At 35.4% G+C, this 26,780-nt stretch overlaps 1 protein-coding gene across 1 annotated transcript in view; it reads left to right on the top strand.

Annotated features, from left to right (window-relative positions):
* The window catches only part of ankfn1a (ankyrin repeat and fibronectin type III domain containing 1a), a 75,726-nt gene that overhangs the window by 7,487 nt on the left and 41,459 nt on the right, over positions 1–26,780 (top strand). Inside the window, exons 5-7 of the mRNA XM_026276550.1 lie at positions 5,856–5,918; positions 7,070–7,299; positions 21,198–21,235. Coding sequence (XP_026132335.1) covers positions 5,856–5,918; positions 7,070–7,299; positions 21,198–21,235 — 331 coding nt within the window. The remainder of the gene's footprint in view (positions 1–5,855; positions 5,919–7,069; positions 7,300–21,197; positions 21,236–26,780) is intronic.

A 26,780-nucleotide genomic window follows, 5' to 3' on the forward strand; every position in this document is an offset into this window, starting at 1 on the left:
GCAGGAAACGACTTTTGTTAATGCCATAAACAGCTCTGCCTATCTCTGGAAGAGCATATGACTGGTATGTAAACAGTGGATGGTGTTACCGGGCACTTAGAAGATCGTTAAAGAGTTTGTTCAGCGTAAAATGTAAATTCTGTCATCAGTTACTCACCCTTTTGTCATTCCAAATCCCTCTTTATTTTTTTCTGCATGGAACGTAAAAGGAGATTTTAGGCAGGATTGTCACACTTTTCTCCATAAAAAGAATATTGCCTTCAGGTTCGGAATGACTCGAGGGTGAGTAAATAATGACAGAATTTTCTGGTGAACTATAGAGTGTATGAGGCTGCGATCAGAATGCCATAATGGCATACTACTCTTATAAGTGCTACAGTTAATAGTATGTATATACAGTAGTGTGCAGATATATGCATAGAATATGCGGATAATCTACATTTACCAAAACGTGCAGATAATCAGCATTTATTAATACTGTACAACAAGACTAGAGTTTTTTAGCTGTTATATTTTAAGTATTTTTGGAGTGTAACAAAATGTAATATATGCATTTACAATAAATTAATTAAAATGGAAAATAAATGATTTTATATCCATGATAGAATATTGTATCTCTTTTTTTGTCAAAATGATTGTTTTTAATATAGAGGTGGTAAGCGGATTCACTAAACTTGCAACATAGTTCTATGAAAATAATTAATAATACTGTTGATAATGTGTTTTAAAGTATTTAGCATACTGTATACAATACCATCAAAACTTTTTTTTTTTTTTTTTTTTTTTACACTTTTAAGAAATTAAAACTTTTAATCAACAAGGATGACCCTAAATTGATCAAATGTGATAGTAAAAACTTTTATTATTACGTTTTTTTTGTTTAAATGCTGTTTTTGTTTTCACAAAACAACAAAAAACATATCATGGATTCCAATAAAATCTTAAGCAGCACAACTTTTTAAACATTGATAATAATAAGAAATGATTCTTGAGTAGCAAATCAGCATATTACAATGATTTCTGAAGGATCATGTGACACTGAAGACTGGATTAATGATGCTGAAAATTCTGCTTTGCAATCACAAGAATAAATTACATTTTAAAATTAAATTATCTATTAAAATAGAAATATTTAAAAAGAGAATACAAATATAATTATTTACAATTGTAATAACATTTCAAAATGTTACTGTTTTTACAGTATTTCTGATCAAACAAATGCAGCCTGGGTGAGCATAAGAGACTTCTTTTGAAAACACTTGTTTTGTTTTGTTTGTTTTTTCACAAGTTTTATCAGATTGAAAGATTTGCGAAACATCAGCTTAGCCATGCCAGTGTAAGCATGATGGTGAAAAACAATTTCTCTGCTTTGTTCTAGTCACTGTTTTCCGTACGTAAATTCACCTTTGGGCTTAAAGTGAAAGACATGAAAAGGAAAGTGGTGTTGATGTGATGCCCCTCTAGGGATTCTGGGATTGTTTTCACAGAAGTGTTCAGTAAAGCAGTGGCATCAGAATCAATACTTTATCCAAAGAGCTCCAATTGGTTCTGGGTGTTATCTTCCTTTAACGACACCATCGTGTGTAATAGAATGAGTGCTGCAGGTGGATTGTTTTCAGCGACTGGGTTCTCTGTTTTACCTGGGGATGTGAGATTCAGCCTTAATGTACTAAATGATACAATCAGTGTTAGATAACCCCTGTGTACAGGGAATCGCTAAATGGCACAAGCCGGAAATTATAGCTAAAAGGGTTGTCTGGGTGAAAGCAGTTAAGTCATTCACTCATTTCTTCATTCATAAAGATCATCTTTTGTTGTTATTACAGTTTTTTGTATGAAAATTCTCTGATTATGTTATAAGACATACATTTCTTGTCTGTTTCATGTATGTTATTTTTTTTTTTTTTTCAATTATATATAAAATTTACGTTGGTGTAAACTAAATAACATAAAGACACTGTTTCTGTAAGTTCATGTCAACTACTGTTCAAAAGTTTGTGGATCAGTAAGATATTTTAATCAATAGAAATTTTTTTATTAAAGAAATGAATACTTTTATTGAAACTTTTTCCTAAATGTTTTTTTTTTTTTTTTATTTCCTGTTCCTCAAAGTATCCCGTAAAAACTAATGTCCACAAAAATATTAAGAACAACCATTTTCAACATTGAGTTTTAAGTATTAAGAAACGTTCTTGAGCACCAAATAGTAAAATATTAAAATTATATTTGAAGCATAATGTGAAGACTGGAGTAATGGCTGCTGAAAGTTCCGCTTTCAATCAAAGGAATAAATCGATAGAACTTTTGCTACTTTAAATTATAATAATATTTCAGAATATTAATATTTTTACTGTATTTTTGATTAAATAAATACTGTATTGCCTTGGTGACTTTTTAATTCATCCGCTGCCCCAGTCATCCAGTAGAGGTCGCTATTGCATTTGAGCTGGGGTATACAGTAGATATTAACAGAACCCCTGTTGGTTCTCTTGAAGGGTTGATTGTGAAGCAACAAAATAAGTTATTTATGCTTTTCAACCCACAGCTCTATTAAAGGTAAATTCTGTAAATTCTTAGCAGGACATGATGTAGGGCTGTAGAAGCTCTGCCATTTTATTCCAAATCCTTTGTTCTTTTCCCATTAAAATGTCAGTTGTCCTTCAAACTGGTGGTGATTAACTGCACAGCCATGTTTCAGCATTAAATGGCACTGCAGCCACTTTGTGTTAAATGTCACATGATTTGCACAGGTGCCTATGATGAATATCGCCATTTTTTGCTAATTGAAAATACATTAAAGTGTTTCATGAATATTAGACCACAGATTTTAAAGGTGCAGTGTGTAATTTTCTGAGTCACTTACTGTGTATCACCATACAGAATTGTGAAAATAATGGTCACACACTGGCAATCTGTCATTGGTCAGTATTAAAGATAATCCAGCCGCCAGACTCATGCCATTGGTTGAGCAAAAGATGTTGTGTTAGGCTGTTGATGCGTTGTTACAGCATGGTTAAAAAAGAAGAAATAATCAACTTTTTAACATATATTACATTTTGCACCTTTTTCATTTTAAGCTGTAAATGCTTACTAAATTGAAACTATATATAAAAGTATATATATAATAATAATAAATTAAAAATAATAAATGTAAATACAATACAATAATAACAAAAAAAGTATTAATGAAAAAAAACGATATATATATATATATATACAGTCACATGTGAAGTCCCAGTAGATCATGATTCTTGGTCATATTTCCATACAAGCCTACATATTATCAGTAAATATGTTGCTAAACTTTCCTAGAATGGTTAATAAAGATATGTTGTCCTCCTCTAATGGCCCTTGATGACATGCTGTGTGTCTTTTGGCAATAAATCTGGCCCAATGAATGAACAGAACAGTGACCCTAGAGCCAGCACCTCTTACCCTTTGCTTTTGAGGATGACGAAGATGGAACCCAAACGGTTGTCATGGAAACTGGGATCATTAGCCCCAGCTGTGGTTTGTTTAAAGGTCTTAAGATTCTTCTCACGTCTTTAATTTAGTTGAACTCGGTGTTAAATTACACTTATCAAATGCTTTACTCTAGAGCGCGCTTAAAAGACAGCCTCGGCGCTTCATCAACACGCCGACGTCCTTGTGTCCATCCATGGGTGGTTTTTAGACAAAATGGGTAATTGGACAAATTGGATCAATCCCACAATTTGGCTTTTGATCGCTCGTTTGACTTTGAAGTGGGGTCGTGTTGTAAAAAATGCAATGCAGACTCATTCGATTTGGAAGTGCGCTCACTCAAGCTGTAGGAGGGTTTACAAATTGTGTCACCGCAGGTGATGTGATATAACAGCTTCACGTAACACAGACCTGCTCGGTTCTGAGTCTTTGTTGACATCAGACTGCTGGGATCAAATCTTATAAACCTCACACTGTGTCAGTGACTCATCAGTACAAAGATATACAGATTCAACAGATGTGTGGATATCTAAATGCAACAAACAGGATCCGGTTGGCAATATAATGTATTGTTTTAATAATGTCATTTGCATGTCAGATAGCAATATGGTGTATGGAGATGCTGTGAAGGCGTCAGAGCAGATGGTATGAGTAGATGCAAGCTCATAATGTGAAAATAATGTGTAGCTGCTCTAGCCAGAGCACCGCAGGAATCTGTCGCCAGGGACCAGTGAAGGAACTTGATATGGTTCAGTTGGACACATGACACAAACACAGACGCTGCACCCATCAGTTCAGGTTTCTTTCTGCTACAGTCACCATCGTTTCTATAGTGATGGGCTAAAAAAGTCAGTCTGTGTGTTTGACAAGTGAGATTATGTAATGTACGACTGTAGCGCTTGGATTGACACCTGGATAACTAACGAGAGATGTTAAATGAGGTTTTCATTGAATTATTTCTGTGGATTTGTCAATAGAACATGGGGGTTTAGTGTTTGAGCTGTTTTTGAAAGAAAATGGATTTTAATACCACAGCATTGCTTGCAGTATCTTGGAGTGGCATGTAAATACAGTGGTACATGAATATGATAATTATTAATACCATGGCATGTGGATGTTTCTTGAAATATGGGCTCTTCTTGTCATGTGGACTTTGAGAAAATGAAATGAAAAAACATTTTCCAAATCTAGAATTGCAAAATGTATTGTGTTTAATGGCATTCTATGGCAAAAATGTAATTTTAAACTTTATGGTATAAAACAGACTTGTACTGTATGTCTTGCTTGCATTTTGTTTGTCCAAATTATAATGTACATGCTGTTTCACAAAATTGGCTGGCAGTATAGATCAGCACCATTTTTTAATATTGAATTAATTATTTTGGTTTTAAATAATTTTTAATAAATAATAAAATAATAGATTATTGTTATAAATAAGAATAAGAATTACCTGTACTTGATTATGGTGAGGTAGTGTATATATGTTCGCGCCATCATATCTTCTTTCTTCTTTAGATGCTGTTTATCATGGTGTTCTAAGATTTTATCAGATTGTAAACCTCAACTCATCATTGTACTGTACCTTGTATAACAGAGTAAATGAAGAAAAATGCACTGGTATGTAATTATTTATAAAGCCATCTTGGGGATGTTGCCTTCATATCTTTGCTGCCTTATACAACAGAGAATTATTGAGAAATATTTCCTTTGTTCACAAAATTGTTATACTCTCTCTGTTCCTTTTGTTCGATCTGGTGTAAGGTAAGAGGGGCTTTCATATATGCAGCTCCGACTGACTGGAATCTTCTTGAATTGAAAAAAAAAAATTATTATTGTTTTTAGTTTGTTTGTGTTGTGTAAATCTGTGATGAAACGGATTGTACTGTATTTTAGCCAGGACACTCTTGTGAAAGTACACTCTTCTGGTAAAAAAAAAACAAAAACATAAAAAATATACACATATTTGTCTTTAAAAGTATGAAAAAAATAAATGATAATGGCATGATAAAATATTTACATTTATATAACAATCTATATGAATAAGAAACATCTCTTGGGACATAAAGTGTGTGTCATTGAAAAAAAGAAACATCCATAAATCAAATTACTACTGTCTGTCAATGGTTGTTTGTTGCTTAGTTACTTTAAAATCAGTATTTCTATCTGTATCTAATTGCTGCTGAAATAATGTACCATGGTTACTATCTCCATTCACCTCATTTATGTGATCCGTTGGTTGTTTTCACAAATCGGCATCATATATTTGAGCTTGGTTATCAAACCGTGTCCGATTTTGTCAGGACACCTTTAAAATTCATTACAGACACAAAAAACTTGTGGATTGAAGCTATAAAAGTGAATTCATAAATGTTTATTTGACGTCTACTTCACAGGATGTTCGCTTCACAACAGTCGCAGAGGGGAAGACAATAAAAGGTCTTCATGCAGTTTTAATTGTAAGTGGAGGAGACGAAACCATGCTATGTGTTGCTCAGTTGATGAAAAGCAAGAACTGCTGCTCACCAGCTGATGGTGCAGAGAAACCAAACACCCCGCTTACAAACCTAGAAACACACCGTGCATGTTTGTGTTTACATTATAAACCTCCAGTTTACAAGAACTGCTCTATTAGATCTTCAAGATACTTGAGGTGGAAGTCAAATTTTAAGCCATTCAGCTGGCTTTTATGTGGTACTATTGTTGGTAATTATTTTTTTTTCACCGTGTTCATTTCGGTGGAATTGTTACGGACATGACTCACCAGAGAAGCAGTGGGACGATGTTTAATCAGAGCAGTTTAAATGAGAATTTAGAGGAAGTGAGAGGATGGGCTATTAGAAATGTTCTATTCAGGTTTTTTTCCCCTTCTCATTTATACAACATTTTTTCTCAGTCCTGCTGCTTTCTATACTCAAAACATTTTTGATTTATGTATTTCTATGGCATATTGCATTAACATCCATTTGGATTACACAATTTTAATGTTAACTACACTTAATGCCATGCATATTTGCCAGTTATGCATAAATGAAACCCGTAAGAAACAAGTCAAATTATTATTATTTTTTGCATTGTTGAATAAGTGATATTAAAATAGTTAAAATGTATGAGATTGAAAAAAATATGGAATTTAATGATAAACATATAAACCTCATTATATTGTATTCGAAAGACATTCAGTTGGTTATTACAGGTATTTAAACTTTGTGTTACCTGATTCTATGTATGTAAGGATTTATAAAAACATGTAATTTATCTCACAATTCTGAGTTTATGTCTTACAATCCTAAAAGAATAAGACAGAATTGCAAGAAAAATGTGAGATAAAGAGTCACAATAACCCTTCCATATGTATGTATTTCAGATTGAATTTAGTAGTTTATTTGTGTTAAAACCAAATAGATGGGAAGTTTCTATGCAATTCAAAAACATACATCCTAAATTTAGGCCTAAATGTATTTTTTGTAAGTGTATCCTTCATTTTAAAACAAGAAACACTTTAAAATGTGTGTTCTTGTGAGGTGAGGTTTTGGTCTTCTCGTTCTCTGGTGTTTTCTTTCTCTCCGGGTGTCAGTTATCACCTGAGGTGTCTCTTTCTCTCTTTCAGGGTCAGTGCTGCGTGACCATGACCGAGGGGAGACGTCGTCACTGTCGGAAGTGAAGTGCTTCCCTCGGAGTGTGGATTCGGAGAGTCGTGTCCCAGAGCCTTGGACGGAAAGACTGCCTCTTAGGAAGACCATATCCATCGATGACAGCTTTCTCCAGCAGACGCCTAGAGAACATCACAGACTCCTCAGCCGAATAGAAAGGGGCAAGAAGAAACTCAGGAACATTAATGTGAGTGGTAGAGATGCTTCACAGAGCTCAGCTTATAGGAAATTCCATACTAGTCCTAGTTATAAATGTGCCCTTCGTTGCTTGTTTCTTGCAATGTCTTGTTTATTTACTTGCACTTATTCTTGTGTTTAAGGACATCTCTTAGCACATCCACCTTTGTAGGCGGATATTGATGTAGCGCATACAGTGTTTTGACAGTTTCACAGCTGCTGTGCTTTTGCCTTGAGGTTCTTCATAGACGTTCAGTTGTGTAACTGTTCAAAAAAAGAGGAACACTTGCCCAGAATTCATCCTGGAGTTTAATCATGGCTGTCTATTCAGCGAACACTCATCTGTCATCCTACACCAGTGAGTCAGTGCTTTGAGGACGCACTGCCTTGTAACCTTACATTAGGGAACATGAATTCCATCTGCATACATTTACTATCGTAAAGAATCACCTTCTGTACATTTCTGAGAAAGCTGTTATGTATATGAATGTATATGTTTAGTGCAGATAGATTAAGAAGTGTTCGTGACATAGGCTTTTATGTGCCAGGCACAAATGATCATGGCCATGAATAAAAATGGGATCTGTGCATTTCTAGCTTCTCAGAATGGATGGTTGGGTGGGATTTTGGGGGGTTTGCATCAAACTCTACCTTGTTTAAAGCTCATTAATGTTTTGGAGATATGGTGTGGAGGATACAGCACATGCTCCAACACAAGTTTGAGTCACTCGCTCATAACATACTCATCTCTAAAATGGAAAAAGCAAATACAGTGGTGGCCAAAATTATTAGAACAATAGTATTTTCACCAGCTAAAAATGGTGAATAACTGACTTATTTCTATATTTTGCTGTGGTGTGTCAGTAGGAAATATCAGTTTAGATTTCCAAACATTCATTTTGCCATTAATTGTAATAATCCAGTGAGATTTTTGTTTGCAAAAGCAGTCTGACAGCAGCCATTACTCCACAGAGATCTGATCTCATCATCATCCAGTCTGTCTGGAATGGCATGAAGAAACAGAGCAGAAGAATCTCAGACTTGTGCATAGTTTTTCAGACAGCTTTGCATGTAGGTCTCTTGAAGCATCTTGGAGATGTTTCTGGATTCTTAGACTTGATGGCAAAATGAATATTTGGAAATGTAAACTTATATTTCCCCTACTGATACATTACTTCAAAAGATATAAATAACTGATGTAAAACCATTTTTAGCGTGTGAAAATATTTTGGCCACTACTGTGTACCTCCAAAATAAAACCACCAAGGTAACACGGCATAGATGCATGTATCTAATAAAACTAGAAGATCTGTAATCCATATATAAACACAAGGGATACTGCTTTTAGCACAAAACACCCCTATTTTTTTGGAGAAGTAGCTTGTTACTGGAAACGTTACTCTGCTACAGTCACACACACACACACACACATGCACACACACATGCATGCATGCACACACAAAACCCTAAGTTTGTAGCGATGCCACTTTTAGTTAACTACACCCCAATACTGTTGTATCCAATATAAACACAAATCATCTAGAAATATGTGTGCTTATCTCAAGAAGGAAATCATGCTGTTCATAATGCATTTAAAAATGTGCTCTGTGTATGATATTGCGAGGTATGGGATCTTTTTGATTTTGAATATGGTGTATGGAGATGCTGTGAAGGTATCAAAGCAGATGGTATGAGTAGATGCAAGCTCATAATGTGAAAATAATGTGTAGCTGCTGTAGCCAGAGCACCGCAGGAATCTGTCGCCAGGGACCAGTGAAGGAACTTGATATGGTTCAGTTGGACACTTGACACACACACATACGCTGCACCCATCAGTTCAGGTTTCTTTCTGCTACAGTCACCATCGTTTCTATAGTGATGAATGAATGAAGTTGGATTTTTCATGCGTTTTAAAGTCAAATTACGTAACTTGTCAACAGTGTAGCATGCAAGGCACAATTGTTGATGTAACTTAAAGAATCTTTGAATTGCATAATATGCTGAGATTTTTACTTCTTGTTTGTGAGTTGTACAGTGGAAAACAAACATCCAGTAATTGGTCTGTTCTTGAAAAGAAAATTGATTGTGATTATTTTTAGTGGGGTTAGTTCGGCTTCTGTCTCTTCCTTAACGAGTTCATTTAGATCTCAGGAGATGTCATTAAACAAGTGCTGGCAAAATAATATAGGCCTACCACTGATATCATCTGTGTGCACTCCAATCTGTGTCATTTGTTTCAGGATTGTTTTTACAAATGGTCTCAATAGGCTTGAGTTTGGTAGTCACACTTGTTAAGATTTGGTCAGGGCACACATTGATGGAATGGTTCACCCAAAAATGTAAATTTACTGAAATGTACTTACCCTTTCAGGTCATGTCAGATGTAGATGAGTTTGTTTCTTCATTACAACTCCACTCCATCAATTAAAAATAGATTATTGCAATACTAAAATACAAGTCCTCTATCCATAATATTGTTTTATCCAGTGAAAAAGTTATTTCGTCTGAATCAGGAGAGGAATTTGCACAAGTGAAAACAGTCTAAAACATAAAATAGTAATCCACCCTTTTGTTTCAATAAACCATATCATATGTCAGTAGATTTTAAATGTTTTTATTTTCATTTTATTTAACTGGGATTGATACGGTACGTGTCTGAGAGCTGTGTGCGGGAGACAACATCCCACTGTCGCATTCCATCACTCAACTGCAACAACTGCAGCGAGGTCTCAGAAAAACATTCAAAACTTCAAAATCCAGCGCCAGATCTTTTTTGCATATTTATAGAAGCAAATATGTTTGGAGATGATTCCAAAATTACTCATTAAATGCGGAGACAAACATTGCCCATATGAGACAGTTTGTGATACTAATTACTTTTAATAAAAATGGTAATCCCTGCTATTTTCCTGTCAGTTAGAGAGTGAACATCACATAAAAGTTTTATTGATGCATGCAAATCCTTCAGTGCTCAATGTAAAACATGCACAGAGGATTGCTTGAGCATACACATCTCATGAGAGCATTAAAGAAATATTTCACCCATCGATCATATGCTTTCAAACCTACGTTTATGAGACTTTAATGGTCCTTTTCTGATTTTAAAAGACATAGAAACTCTATGGCAAGATTTGTGTAAATCTTCTTTGGTCTTTGTGGGTTTGGAACGACATGCGGGTGAGTAAATAATGACAGCACTTACTTCTTTATTTCATTCCCTCCAAACAGGCTAACAAAATAATAGGGCTCAAGGCCCATTGATAATCTGCATATGTTATAAAGATTATTTATTTATTTATTTATTATTCCTACATTCCTAACTCTCCTATAATTTCCTAACAGTTGTTCCACTTAGATTGTTCTGTGACCAAAACTATGAGAGACTAGGGTTTGTGTTTGTTCGGTTTTTATACCACAGGCAGAATTTCATGTCACCCAGGTGTTTTTTAACACCTTGTCGAATGAAATTGTGGCATGATAAAGCAGTGCGTTTGAATCCTTGGGCCATTTCCAAAGAGAAGGATTTCTGAGAAGTGATGTGGACATAGAAAAAGAAGAAGAAAAAAAATTAGTGTCCAGTCCACAACCCAAGTTCTGTTTTTTCATTCCCAGAATGCTTCTGGATGAGTTGTCAAACTTTATAGCCCCATGGCAGGAGAAAACACAGTTACACAGATATTCCAGAATTTTTCCCTGCTCCCAGCTCAGGCATGACTGCATGGAAAATGTCAGTGGAGAGCTCCTTTGTTATGGTGAATAGTAAAGCCTTTAAAATCGAAATGTACCTGAAAGCGGAGTCTGGAAGGCTGTCTGCAGCACTATTTGAGTAATTATGTTGCCAGGTTGTGTCAGTCACTGATGGCCATGAAATTCAGAAGGCTAGAGGGTTTGTTCTGATGCCTTTGTTATTGTGCAAGGCTTGATTTCTGACATAGGAAAAAGTCTGAATTTATGCATAAGTGGTGATCTGCATCGAAACCGTAAGAAAAACAACTATACACTTAATGAGAATATTAGATATCCAGCATAATGAAATCAATTCATAACCTCTTGCCACAATACTTATATTATTTTGAACTGTGTGAACTACGCAAGATTTGATTTTTATAATTTATAAAGCTCTTTAAAACTTAATGTCAGTGTCACCAATTTGCTTATTGACCTAGTAATAATTTTGAATCTTAAATATTTCTGCTTATTTTTGCCATCAGTCTTTCTTTGGTTTACATTCTTCAAAATCCTAAAAACAGGTTAAATAATATATTGACTCCCAGATTTCCAGTGTGCTCTCCGTCTTTGAACCCCAGTGCATATTGCAGAGCAAAATCCGACAAAGGACATGTTGGATGCTACAGACGGATACAGCAATTTATTGCCCTTGGTCAAACGCGTTACCATGGTGCTGGGTTAGTGCTGGTCTGAGGGTCGAGTCTTTTAGCTCAAGGTGCTCAGAGCGTACAATGTAATGTGATTGAAGATCCAGAAGCTTTAAAAACCAATCTTTCCTAAACTGGCTCCCAAGAAAATGTTTATCTCATGGATTACTGCTTTGGGCATCACTGGGCATTTGACTCAACATTTTCAGACAAAAGAACGTATTTGAAAAAATGGACTTTCTATAACTGTTACAGTACAACCATGTGAGCCTTTATTCATGCTTGAATAGCATCTCCACAGCCATCTTCACATGATTACGTGATGGATTCCAATCAGTGCTGATTGACACTAGCAAAGCCTGTTCTAAGAAACATCCAAGAGCTATTATTAATGGATTGTGTGGAGAATCTCCTGCAGAGTTTTTTCTTTACGTTTTCATCGTCCTCAAGGTTAATGTAGTGTACGCCAACTCACTTTCCAACCCCTCCTTCTAGTGCCCCTAGTTCCTGCGCTTCAATCCAGCGTAAGGTCTGCATTCCTGCTAGGAATTTTCTGGGATGTTTACCTCCAGACTTCTCTCAGACGTTCTGTCCTGTCTCCCCTCCCCTCCTCCTCGTTGTGGCGGTCTCTGGCAATGCCTGCTGGATTCCTTCGTGTCTATCACTCTAATCAGGCGGCCAGACTCATTACAGAGTCCACTTAGTCATGCGCCGCCAAAAAGAGAACTTGCCTGCTGTCTAATGGGGGAGGGCTATTTTCTTTTCATTTGGACGGGGTGCGGTGGTCTAGGTCGACAGACTTGCTTTCTACAGGTTTAAGTGTGGCCTTATATGAAAGTTTACTTCATTAAGAGACCATAAGGGGGCAAGCTTGCCCTCTCTCTGCCATGCCGGAGCCGCTGTCTAGCCCCAGGTGATGAGCGTGGGACAATTTCAGAACAATTTCAAAGCCGTGTTGCACCCAGACGTCGTAATAATTTGGATAACAATGTGCAGCAGCCTAGCTTGACTCTTTGATTTCAGATGTTTATGAATGTCTTGTTTGTGTGGGTGGAATTAATTTAGCAGCACATTAAGAGGGAAAAGAAAATGCCAGGGCATCTTACGAAGTTATGAGAGCAGAATAAGCAGCTGTGAATTTGATGCACAAAATTTCAATGTTTTCCTTGAATTATTAATGTAATCCATCAGTTACCATAAAGTATAGATCAAAGGTACAGTGGGGTTCAAAATTGCAAATGAAAATGCTTGTTATGCATCTTTTTAAATTTTTAAAAAACTTTAATACAGTTTATATTATCAGCATAAATTTATGCATTCAGAATTGCATTCAAGCTGACAGAAATCCACAAGCTTGTAAAAAATCTGATGATAATGTATTCCATCATGATTTGAGTTCGATTTGGTCCCATCATGGTTAGTCTTTTGAAAAAATAACATAGAATCTTAAATATTTACTTTTTTTCTACTTTTTTTTTGCCATTTATGATATTAAAATAAAACTGTTATTTAGTAGATTGGAATCCATCACGTAATCATGTGGCGTACGCTAAATCACAGATTTTCAGTTTTGGACAATACATACCATGGTAAAAATACTTTTATTTTTAGAATATTTGAGGTACATTAATGGGAAGGAGATGTTAATACAAAATCTTTGCACATTTCATGCTTGCATTTAGGTGCTTGATACATAATGTGTCAGTGAACCTTTTTAATATGTTAAAATATAAGTGACCTTGGACCACAAAGTCAGTCATAATGGTACATTTTTATTATTACTGAGATTTATACATCCGAAAGCTGAATAAAGAAGCGTAAATAAACTCACTTTTTTTGCATTCATTACTATTGTGTGTTGTCACATGAATTAAAAGTACAAACATTTCCTGTAGTCTCTCAATTAATATAAGCTCCAAAAGCTGCATGTATGATAATTATAAAATAATGCTGTGTCGGGTAATTTTAGATTTAATTTAGAATGTAACACTGCAGGACGTGTCACCCATTTGCATATAGAACAACACAAGTTAATGAATATGTTAATGATTAAGATCATTTTTAGCCATATATCACCACTATAAACGCACTTTCACACTTGCATAACAGCTTGTTGCAAAATATGCCTCAGTTATTGAAGCTTCAGTCTGATAACCCAAGAACTGCTGGTAATCATTGTAAAGCGAACACTGATGTTTTTCACACCAGGCCGGTGCGTTCCCTCATGACAGCACCCTAATGAATAATGAAACGGCACTATTTGCTAATGTGTTGCTGAACGCCCGTGCCATATGAAAGCCGGTTGTCACCTAGACATATAAAATGGTTGCACAGGCCATGAATTTCAGCAGTTACTTAGGCCATGAATTTCAGCAGTTACTTAATATTGCTGCCACAAGGACTTGGAGCTGCCAGGACCGGGCTGCCAGGGGCATCACCACAGCCCCCTCTTCCTCCCAGACCAGAAGCGAGATCTGGGCTATGAATGCTAGCATTGCTCCCCTAATTGGAGGTTTAACAACCATGCTACAGTTTACTCTACTGACAAATAGAAAAATAAAGGCCTTGTTCAAATTAGCACAGTGAAGTGAGAAGTTCTAGAAGCCCTTGACTGTCTTGGCTGTCAGCTCCGAGCTCGCCTAACCTAATCTACAGAAAGAGGTTATTTGAGTTCAGTTCAAGCTGCTCACTTCATTCATTACATCCAGAGCTGAAAACAGGCTTCAGTTTCAGCCGAGTATGATTGTTTAAGCTGGTATGAGAAGGGTCAAGAAGCAGAGTTCAGAGGGCAGAAAAAATAAACTGGCCATCCATAATGATCCTCTGGCTGCTAAGAAATTAGCATTTAAATGCCCTGCCATCCTCTATGCATCTTGACTGAGCCATATATAGTCAAAGTGAACTATTGATTACAGTCATTTGAGGTTATACACCTCCGGCTTCCTCATGGGCTGCAATTATAGCTGCCCTCACGCTAACTAATTTATCCAATTAGCGCGCTTCCAAACAACGTGCAGGCCCTTGATCTGTATTTAGTTATTTTTTCTAAATGTGTCATGATATGAGATGACAACATTTACATTTATTCAAGTAGTGGATGTTTTTATTCAAATAGACTTGCAAATGAGGAATGCTAGAACACAAAAGATTCTGCCTTACAGCATTGCATTTTTCTCTTGGCTGATTTATGATTAGTTTGGGGACGAATAGCTTTGACTGGCTCAAAGGGGAGTAACTAGCTTAAGTTCATCCAAAAATGAAATTTTCTGTCATTAATTACTCACCCTAATCAGTCTCCTCCACGTCACCCTGGTGCCGTTTTGGAGAGTATCACATATGTAAATAACGTATGTATGCGGATACACTGTTTACATTCAAATCAAAGCTTAAACAACGTACTGTATCAAACAACTTGTGATCAAACATTGCATATGTTTTTTTCTCTCCAAAATGGTGCCAGGGCGCAGGAGACGAGTTGATGACTTTGTTTTCTTTGTGCACAAAAAGTATTCTGTAGCGTCGTAAAATTATGGTTGAACCACTGATATCACATGGATTATTTACTACGTTTCTGGACCATGATCATGTGAGGATTCTTGCTTTCATAGGAGGGTCAGAGAGCTCTCGTAATTCATCAAAAATATCTTAATTTGTGTTGTGAAGATGAACTTACAGGAATTTTCATTTTTATTTGAACTATCCCTTTAAAGTGGCTTACTCTTTCCCTTTAAAATTTGCTTAAATAGCAAACCAGAAACAGTGTAGCTTTCTGGTAACAAGTTACTTTTTCACACAAATTGTAAAAAAAAAAAAAAAAAAAAAAAAAAAAAAAAATATATATATATATATATATATATATATATATATATATATATATATATATATATATATATATATATATCGATAATTAATTCAAATAAAGGCAGTAAAATCAAATTTCCTCTCTACAGTATGTCTGATTTGAAGCAGGCAGAACGCTAGAGCTAATGAGCTGTAACTGTTGAAAATAACCATAATTTGTTAACTTTCCAGTCAAATATTGCGCTACAAAGATCATTAACAGCTTTAAGCAGTCAATTTTTTTGCCAATGACCATGTATAAGCGGGATACAGCTAGCTGTGCATTAAATGATCTTTAAATTATTTTAATGCACAGTGTGGAGGCAAAGAATCACCCGACATGAAGCAGAGTTTCAGGTTAGCTGCCCCATCACTGGTTAACACATTCTTGATGTTCATGTGAAAATCAACGGTGATGCAGCAATGAAGAGAGATTTAGTACATGCTGCTATGGCAGAAGAAGGATTCAGTATTGTGAAAACGAGAATTGCTGTGGTTCTTATTGACATCTTTATGAAGGGAAATGGTAAAAGCCATCTATCTGTAAGTCTTCACTTGTAAACTCACAAGACCAAATGTCTCTCCATCCAAGCAGATATTTTGGGTTGGTGAATGCTTCCGTTTCCTGTCTGCCAGTGTGTTAGGTTCGGATGTGAGAGTGTTTGCTCCCAGTATTTATCAGTGTACCGTATGCACAGCTGCGACCCGTTTTTCTGCTGTGTGGAGGTGTCAGTTTTAGTATGAGCTTTCAGACACCTGCTTTATAGCTTGATGCCTCACTTTAACGCATTATATGAATGAATGTACTCTGTTTGTGCTGTTTGCTTTAAAGGTATGCTCAATCTTCAGACCTGTCAGAGTCATAGGATGGACAAACTTTTAGTAGAGCAGTGTTCCTTCAGTGTCTGCTCTGCATCACAGACCATATCAGTTTGTTTTTTAAAGCAGTTACAGTCCTTCCATGCTCCTTTTACTCCCATAGATTGACAGCTGTCGCCCCTGAACTGTCGAATTAGCCCAGAAGATCCACTGACATAAAAAAAAGAAGCTGCAGACATGAGCAGCCCTGTGTTGTGTTCCCAATAGAGCCTCCTGAGTGTGACATTTCACCAAAATCAACAAGCTGTCGATAGCAATTCTCTCGATTAGGGATCTCAAAGCCGCTTAGCTCAAAGAGCTGGTCGGTTGGCATTTGCTGCTCTCAGACATTTTGCTGTGTTCACATTTCCACACGGTTCATCTCTGCTGGATTTTGTTTGATCTGGTTGTTCATATCAAAAACGTGGACTTGCTGAGTAAGACTGAAGTCTTAAAGGAACACTCCACTATTTTTGAAAATAGGCTCATTTTCCAACTCCCCTAGAGTTAAACAGTTGGGTTTTACCATTTTCGAATACATTCAGCCGATCGCCGGGTCTGGCGGTAGCACTTTTAGCTTAGCTTAGCATAGATCATTGAATCTGATTAGACCATTAGCATAGATCTGGCTCAGAAATGACCAAAGAGTCGAAGGGTTTAAAATTTAAAATTTGACACTTCTGTAGTTACATTGTGTACTACAGTGGAAAATGAAAAATTGTGCTTTAATCTAGGCCGATATGGCTGGGAACTATGCTCTTATTCTGGTGTAATAATCTAGGAACTCTGCTGCCGTTCCATGTGTGCAGCAGGCGCAGTGATATTACGCAGTGGCTGAAAATAGTCCCCAGCTACTTTGTGTAGTTGCAGAGCTGCTGGGGACTATTTTCAGAAAAGTCAATGGACTTTCAGAAAAGTCAGTAGTATTTCTTGTAATTGCAGATTTGTTTCAAAATGTGTGTCTTGCATTTTATTTGTCATAATTGTGACTTTAGCTTTCACATCTGCTGGTTTTGTTTGGTGTTTTTTGTCATTTTAATTAGTTTTTGTATTTAAAAAAAATATGTTATATATCATATTATTTTTTTGTTATTTTTATTTCACATTTTTTTTTGTTAGCTATTTTACTACATTAAATTATAATAAATTAAAATTAGAACGTTTTTATTTTATTTCAGCTAAAATTGATTCGGTTGCAAGTAGGAAAATGTTTTTGTTGCTATATAAATATAAATATAATCTATATTGTTTCACAATATGACTTCATTTTAAATATGAGCTGGATACCAGCTTTTACTAAATGGATAAATACTGAAATTTTTTAATAATTTGTAAGTATTTTTCTTTTTTTTAATTACATCAACTTTGCAATAAAATATAACAGCATTGTATTTTCTTTTCCCCAATTTCTTCCTTTTAGCTCATACATTTAAAAAAAAGTATTAACTGAATTCATTAAAAAATTTTAAGGTAAGTGGTTGCAATAAATTTATTATAGCTACATTTAAATAAACAAATATAGTAGACTCAACATATATCTTTTTTATTTTTTTATTAAATGTAGCTAAAATAAATTGTTAGTATAATTTCTTTCAGTGTATTACACAAAAATTTTTCTTTTTTTCCATGATTATTCAACTTATGTGCATGCAGCATAGCATAGGTTTTATTTAAACATTAGGATTTTCATTTGAACTCAAACTTTAATGAGGACATCTATTTTTAATGTGACCATGTTGTGACATACTGAATGTGTTGTTTAAGAATTACACCTGCCATATCGAAAGTTTCTCCCATTTCAACATGTGGTTCATTCATTCTAGCATGCCATGAATACATTACCCAAGGTGTGTATGACTTTGTTTATATACCTTGTATCAGATATTCAGCGTTTACAGTATGTGTGAAGCATCTAACCTGTCAGGAAGAGTAGTTTATGGAAATGTTGGGGAATTGGATGTCAGTTTGTTTTAACTAATTACACTCTTAATGATCATTGTCATTCATCTCCAGCTGATTTCATCAATACACTATGCGAGCAGATAAGCAACAATCATGGGGGACTCAGTCCCTCTTGGATAGATTCACGACTCTTCACGCTATGAGCTTTGTTAGGAAGCATGACTTCAGTCACAGATGCTGCTGGGTTTGGAATAGAACATCGTGTACCTCACACTGTGGCAAATGTGTCATCCTCAATGGAAATTGATTCAGCTTGTTTTGAACATCTCGGTTATGTGAGTCACATCACATACTGTAAGATGTGTTCTTTCAGTGTTTGACAATATGCTTTTCTTCCTTTTGTTTAGGAGAAAGAGGTTCATGTCTATTGAGCCTTTTGTCTTTTTTAACCCGAAGAGCCGTCTGGACAGTGTAGCAAGTGTATTTTCTTTCTTTTTATGTCAGTATGATATATAGTGATGTTATTTTGGTGCAGATATTGATTGAAAAAGTATTTTAAACATCCAGTGGCACAAGCACATACGATATTGCTTTGCAGATCCTCCGCAGGTCTACAGATAATTGTTTCTTAATTGCTCATTTCTTTAGTTTGGTTATTTAAAGGCTGATTGTCTTCCTGTAAAGGCATTCCTGTTTCTGTTTCGTATTAAAGCTAATTAAGGGCTCCTTTCATGAGAATTAACTTTGAATTAACTTTTCAAGAGTTGGTTTCCTTGAAGAAATTATGCAGTTAAACCAGAGGGCACCAATCTTTGATTGGTGTGTAAAATGAGGAAGCAACTTCTCCTGTATGGAAGCATATGGGTAGCATTATTCAATTTGGGATGTAATATGCAAAATGACAATGCAATATGTAAAATGGCAATGCATTTCTGTATTTACATTTACATTTTCCAATACATTTGTGCAACGTTTGGTGCAAAATGAAAATGAAAATTAAATTACATAATTTTCATTTGCCATTTACTACACCAGTTTTAATATGTAAAATGAATATTAATTTTAACCCTTTATAAGTTGCAAAATTAAAATGAAAATGTATTACAGAAATGATTAGATATGTCTAACATGTTAAAGCAAAAACTGTGGCAAAATGATCATTTAAATGCTATTTTTCTTAAATGCATTAACACTCACAGTCAAGACACTTACGATTGCATTTTCATTCGGTGTCCCGCAATGAATGTAGCAAAATTCAATGTGCACAAATGCATTCCGAGCCAATCACGTTTCCCCGCCCTCGCGCCACGTCAATCATTGTGTGAACAAGGCGGGGCTTACAGAAGGTCAGAGACTCAAATCTCAAGGAGCGGATTCAAGTGAGACAAGATGGACAAGACAGTTGGTCCGTGTATGTTTTGATCATTTCGGTTTATGGCTTAAATATTTCATTCGCACTTGTGGGCGGAGCTGAAACGCTGCTTTCATCTGATTGGTCGAATCGGATCGGTTTTCATCTGAGAGTATGCATTTCAATTTTACTTTGACACCATTTCTAGGTATTTAGCACCATTTAAGGTTCTTTATTTTCAGTGAAAGTTCCAACCTTTAACATTCATGGAACCTTTCCATTACACAACAGGTTCTTTATCCATTCTTTAGACACTTGTTATATGTTCTTTGGATTGTACATTAAGGAAAAATGGTTCTTTTAAGAAATGATCACTAACACTTTCTTTGGGGAAAAATATATTTTATTTTAAGAGTGTATTTGCGTACTATTTTTTAATAACTACTAAAATATAAATATAAGTCAGATTAGGACACTTTTAAGGTTTAGCATTTTTATGTTGCTCCAAAATAATACAGTACAATCAATAATAGTAATGCAGCAAATGCATTTTGTGTTGCTTTTATTTGTCAGTACTGTTTTTCATCTAATATTTTTAGTACTATTTGAGTTATACCTTTTTTTTTTTACACCTTTAGTCATCAACTCAACAGGTGTGATGATGGTTGCAGGTATGAAAAAATATATCTAAAACTGGCTCATTCACAGATAATTTCATGTTTCAGTTGTTTTAAGATTCAGTCATGACCAAATTGTGTGCTAATTTGTTTGCTTTATAAATGGTCCAATTAGTTTGACCCATTCATATATGTGTGTGTGTGTGTGTGTGTGTGTTTAAGAACATAAAGTACTGTACACTGTAAGAGGTCAAGAATTGTACAAATCTATTTTTTGCATGCTTCACCAATAATACTTATGACATTTTACTTCGGGTGAGTTTTGTGCAGTGACAGCTGATTGATGTAGACAGTTTTAAACACTTGTACATGACGTTAGGTGTCAGATGAAAAGATATGAACATCTACAGGAAAGTATTTTCAAAACAATCTAAAACTACAAGTATTGAAATTTTCGAAACATATTCTCGAAGGTTGCTATGACAACAGTGAGACTGCCATTCCCAAGCGTGAGGACACAGTTTCTGGTAACAGAAGTGCTTTGGTGTCTGCATTGAATACGGTGTAATTAGAAAATTGAATATTTCTGTTTGGCATTGTGATAGTAGAGTGTTAAAATCATTTACTCACCTCATGTAAGCAACGAGGGGTCACATTTACACATCTGTTTTACGCATCGGCGTGTCTGTTGTGGAATTCTAGAATATTAATTCAGGCACTTCAGTTTCATGCATTTTTGTCATTTTGCCTTCATAGGGCTTAAGGGTAATTCAATAAATATACAATCTAGCATTAAAAGTTCATAATTATGTAACATGTCATTTTCTTTCTAAGCTAAAGTTTTGAACCTTTGAGCAAGTTTTATGATTTTAAGAATTAATCTTATTATAAAGGTTAACTTATAATTAATAATGATCTAAATAATATTTAAAATCCTACTTTTTTTGTGCATTTATATTCGCAGAGTCTTGGAGCCACCGGCAGATACGAAACCCATAAAAAGTAAGTGGTTTATTTTACATTACCTTCTAAAACTCCATGCAATTGCAAAAGAAATGAATTTTCATCTCATATTGTTCACAAACTTGCAATATGATGTAAGTGTAACTACAGTTGGATAATGAGCTCGGTATGAATGCTTTATGTATTTCTTTATGTAATGCTTTATGTACTTAATAAATGCAAGAAAGTAGAATTCTCGATTTCTGGTTTAAACATGTTCTGACTTCAAAAACAAGAAATCAGATGGTCTTGTTATCAAAGAAGTTTACACCTGTTTATTTTGTGCTCTTATTATTGTTATCCATTGTGTTCCACACTGCAATTTTTCATCTAATTAAAATGCATAGAGAGGCATTGGTTTTATCAATATGAATCCATGGGGGTTTATTTAGGCATAGAAACCATTACTCAGAAGCATCCAATATTCAAGAGTGTTATGTATGCTATTTTTAGAACATAATTGGCTGTTCTGGTCACCTGCTCAGATTGTGCTTTATGAAGGTTTGCTTTGTGACATCTCAACCTGACTGAACTATCTGCATCATTTACTGCTTGATCATGTATTTATTTATTCATTTATCCTATGCAATTTATTCATGAGCAAAAACAATGCATTTGCTGAAGACTACATTGACATTCTAGGTCAACAAAATTGAAGGTACCACTTTCTGACGCCATATTCTCAGCTTCTAATCCATTTTGTTGTAGTGAAAGGGAATTATTGTTAATATAACACCTAGATATTGTGCTGGGTTCTGTGGCAATTGCCAGTGTGTAACAGGTCTACAGGTGTTTGTCATTCCTTTTGATGCAGTTTTATTTTTACAGTCAAGTATTGTATTCAGCTCAACACAATAATACATTTTCTACAGTCAGAAGAGCCTCTTATGAGGTTTTTAAACCCATAAGCTGTCAGTTTGTTTGGGTAATAGTGTGTTTGCATGCACACGTCTAATAGCTGCAGAGGGAAACTGTTTTGAATGCTTTCCCTTGGTGAGAAACCGTGCTGCCTGCAGTCTGAATCAGTGGAGCCCATGGTATCCATTAAGAAATATGGTACTAGTAGCGTTGCCATGGAGATCAACTCAATGGAAGCTGCGCTTAAGCCTCAGGAAGACATAATCAAGTCCTTTGGCTTTCATTCCAGAGATATATGCTGCAACAGTGTGGTGGTGATACACTGTATTGTTTAGCAATTTCACGATTCATATTATTTCAACTTTATTAAATAATGGCAACACTTTGGTATATGGACCAATTCTCACTTTTTATCTAGTTGCTTATTAGCTTGCCTATTAATAGCATATTGGCTGTTTATTAGTATTTATAAAGCACATATTAACGGATAAAAACCCTATAGTAAAAAAAGTCCATCCCCTGTTGTCTCTTCATCAACAGATCAAGCAAAAACTGTTAAAAAGTTGTAAACAAATATGTTGATTGTTTACAACTTTTGAACAGTTTTTGCTTGATCTGTTAATTTCTTTCCTATTTCAGCAAAGATGACTTTCTCACTGGAGAAAGCAATATTATGATTAGAGGACTCTTATTAAGCCAGAAGCTATGGTTTAAAGTTATATATGTCTTAGTGATGCATTTGTTTTTTTTACAAACAAGCAGCTTTTCATTTCACAAGATCGGTGGATTACTTGCTGATCGTTCTGATGTTTTTATCAGCTTTTTAGTTTCTATATGATGGCTCCCATTCACTGCAGAGCAAATGATGTAATGTTAAATTTCATCTACATTTTGAATGGCCTGAAGGTGGGTACATTTTCTGCAATTGTTTTCAGTTTTTGTTGAACTATTCCTTTAAGTTATTCACTAAAAGTCTAGTTTGACAGCTGTGGTCACCATTCACTTTCATTGTATAGAGTAGAACAGCTTAAACTCCATTTGTGTTCCACAGAGAAAAGAAAGTTGGGTTGCACTTTATTTTACAGTACGTGTACTAACATGTACTTTTAGTGTACTTACAGTGTATTTATCTAAGAAAGTTCTGGTAATACAAGGTAACTACATGGGGTAGGGTTAGGTTTAGGGTTAGTACCTAGTTATTACATAGTTATTGTAATTACTATAATAAGTACATAGTATCTACATAAGGAACAGGACTGTAAAATAAAGTGCTACTGAAAGTTGTACCAATTTTGAAAGAAATGAAAGCGAGTAAATACTGACAGGATTTAATAATAATAGTAGAGGATTGTACAAATTTCAAAGTAAGACTTTATCTTTAAAACAGCAGATGGCTTCGCAGACTAAAATAAAAGTTTGAACGTCACAATCATCTATTCGCTTCCAATGAACAATGATAACATCAGGACCAGTTGTCAGCTGCTTGATTTATGCTCGGTCAGTTGGGACAGTCTCTGGCTCACTTTTCACTGATGGATGTACCCTGCTCGTGACACGGAGACTTTAAAGTGATGCTACCAGTCGAAACATTGCTTTTGACGTCTGAATTTTGTGCCAAAAAAAGAAGAGTCCAGGTCGTTCTCAGGATGAGTTGTACTTTCACTGATACAAATTGTTCTGGATTATAGTTTGGGTATGTAGTCAAATTGAGGCTGACTCAGAAATCCATGTTGCCCACACATAAAGGTAACACTTGAGTTTGTTAAGGAGGGTTACGTAAAGATCTCTTTAATGTTTATATAAGCTTTATACGACACTTGACTTTTATACGCTGAAGGATTGAATCACAGAGTCCTTAATCGTGTGCCAATAGTTTAGCTGAACAAATTCGGTCATTAAAACACAGTCACAGTTTGCTGAACTAAAGTATTATTAAATTGTGTTGCCTTCAGTGGGCGCCTTCAAAATTCACCCAAAAATGAATATTCTGTCATCATTTACTCCCCCTTGTGTTGTTTCAAACTATGTCTTCTGGGGAATAAAAAAAGATATCCATACACTGGAAGTCAGTGGGCTCCAATTTGTTTAAACATTACTTCAATGCATACAAGTTTGGAATGATATGAGAGTGAGTGGAGTTTGTTATTGGTTGTTCATTTTTGGTCAAGCTATACATTTGATAAGTATTACATCCATGACCTTGGAGTTTTGTGGTACTCTACCCTTTAAGCTACACAAACATCAACATTTTATTTATAAAATATTGCAGACAGTTGATAATTCACTTCGCAAGTTCTTGGAACATGATTTTGGCTCTAGTATCCACTTCCCACTTTTTCTGTTCATAGCAGTAGCTGTTTCAAGACTAATCGACATCCTACATATGGTTTGCTCTTAGCCTGAGGAATCGGCACACGATATCGTGGATTTGACTGCCAGTAAACAGTATTTTTAGTTTTTGTACAAAATGCTAATATAAACCAAGCCTCCAAGCCCATACCCCCGATGTTATGTGTGTCTCAGAGCTGTTGTCGTGGCCTTTGTTTTGCCTGCCATGCAAATGGAACACTTAGCCTTGAGCTGCAGAGAGGAGCCGTGCACAAAAGCCTGCTGAGAAGAGAGCACTTGCTCTTTCACGCCGTCGTGACTTGGTATACTGCCTTCTGATTGGCTCTGCGTGCGCTCCTCTCATAGCCCCCTTTCTGCAGGTTTCTTGTCTTTCCATGAGTAAAGAAATATCTGGAAGCAGCTGCAATGTGAGGCGACTTGGTCAAGTTAGAGATGACATGAGTTTAGAAGTGGTTTTGTGATAGCTACAACTTCACATGAAGTTCCATGAGTACCCATAAAGAAGCAAGGGTGTCTTTTTTTATCTCCTTCCATTTGCATTACTGGTTCTACCTGTTTTCACACCTTCCTTTTGTACTTTTAGTCATCCTACACCTGCGCTTATGTATTGTTACTTGCTGGCCTGGTTTCCTTATTGTTTCCTTCTAATGTCACTTTTAACGTCCTCTTGATTTTAGAAAGAAACCAAGCCCTTCTTAAAGGAGCCACTGTATGTTGACAGAGTTATTTGTCTTGCTTTTGTAAATCGGTTTCTTTTGTCCCAGTGCTGCCAAACAAGAGAAATTGATTTTATAAAGCGTAATGTTGCACAGAGGTATTCCCGTAGGCCACGGGATGCAATAGCACTGTGCAAAAGTAGCAGTAAACGTTCAAGAAATCCTAATTTATTCATTTATTTACTTCTTATCAGAGATTGCTTTGGGCTGAGTGCTGCACAATGATGCTGTATTTTATTTGTTTATTTATTTTCTAATACCCTTTCAAGGATTGCTGCTGATAGGAACCGATGACACGGGTATCTCGCTGTCCCATTAGTGTCAGTATTCATTAAGCTTGTGTTCCCTGAATGCTCCCATGCAAGACGATGAGAGCTTTGCTTTTAAGATGCGGCTATGGAAACAGCTTTGTTCTGCCATCATGGAAATTGTTGTATATTTTTGCTATTTTAAGAGGCAGTCCCCTTATGGTGTCATTTCCGCATATATAATTTGAATACTGCATGTGTGACAGTTTTAGTCCTGAAAGCATGTGTTGAGAAGTAGTTTTAAAGAGATTAGTATATGAATTTTTTAAAATTCAAGTTTAGCTGTTTCTAAAATTGCTGTTTTCTACAGTATACAGGTACAGTATATTAAATACTGTGTGTATTTTACATAAACAATTATTTTATAATACATTATATCATTCTATATTATGAAAAAATATACACTGACATATTTTTTTTTGGATTGTAGGATTTACAATTTCACTCAAAAGGCTGAAATATACTGTAATAATATTTTAGTTTGATCAGTTTAATCATTTTTTACATAATACTGTTTCTGATTTATTATATAATCGTACAATTCCCAAAACAACAAAGCAAACAAGAACATTTATAGTTTTAAGAAAAGTTCACGTAAAATAACGTACATATATTAACATCAGTACATTTGATTATTAAATCTGATTATTGATTTGTTCTTTCATAAAGAACATGTGCCATACAGAGAATAGTGAATGAGTGAGCAATTTTGGACACAACATTTCATTAATATTTCAATTTATCTAAACATGAATATAAAATATTAGCGTTGTTTATAAGGCATATGTTTTTGTTTGTCAATTAGCATAACCTAAAAAAAAAACAGTAGTTTTTTTAAGACAAGTAGAGGAACCCAGTAAATTGCAGCGTCTGTGGCTGTACAACACAAGTTTTATGTTAGATAAGGAACAATTGAAGCTGTCTTTCATGGTGGCATATATTCATTGGCTTTAATAAAGAACACATCCCTAAATATTTTAGCTGGAGACCGTTGTCAAATTGCAGCCATTTCTATTCTCCTCTTTGCATCACCTTATTGTTTTCTTCTCTGTATCTCCTCATTTCTTCTTTGAGGTGTCTTTCTCTTCTTAGAGGTTTTTGGTTGAATTAACACAGGATGGCATTTATGTGGTTGCACTGTAGAGGTGGGTGACAGTGTAGTAGGAAAATCTGTCTTGTCTGTCACTTAGCTGACAGTCCATGTGGTCATGTGAATCATCCCCTTTTCTTTCTTCAAACATGTCTTTATCTCTAGCTGGAATGGTTGGATAAGAGGGGATGCACAGAGGGGATTCGTCATCAGCGTATCTGTAG

The sequence above is a fragment of the Carassius auratus genome, chromosome 12 (assembly GCF_003368295.1).
Source record: "Carassius auratus strain Wakin chromosome 12, ASM336829v1, whole genome shotgun sequence".
Classification (NCBI taxonomy): Eukaryota; Metazoa; Chordata; class Actinopteri; order Cypriniformes; family Cyprinidae; genus Carassius; species Carassius auratus.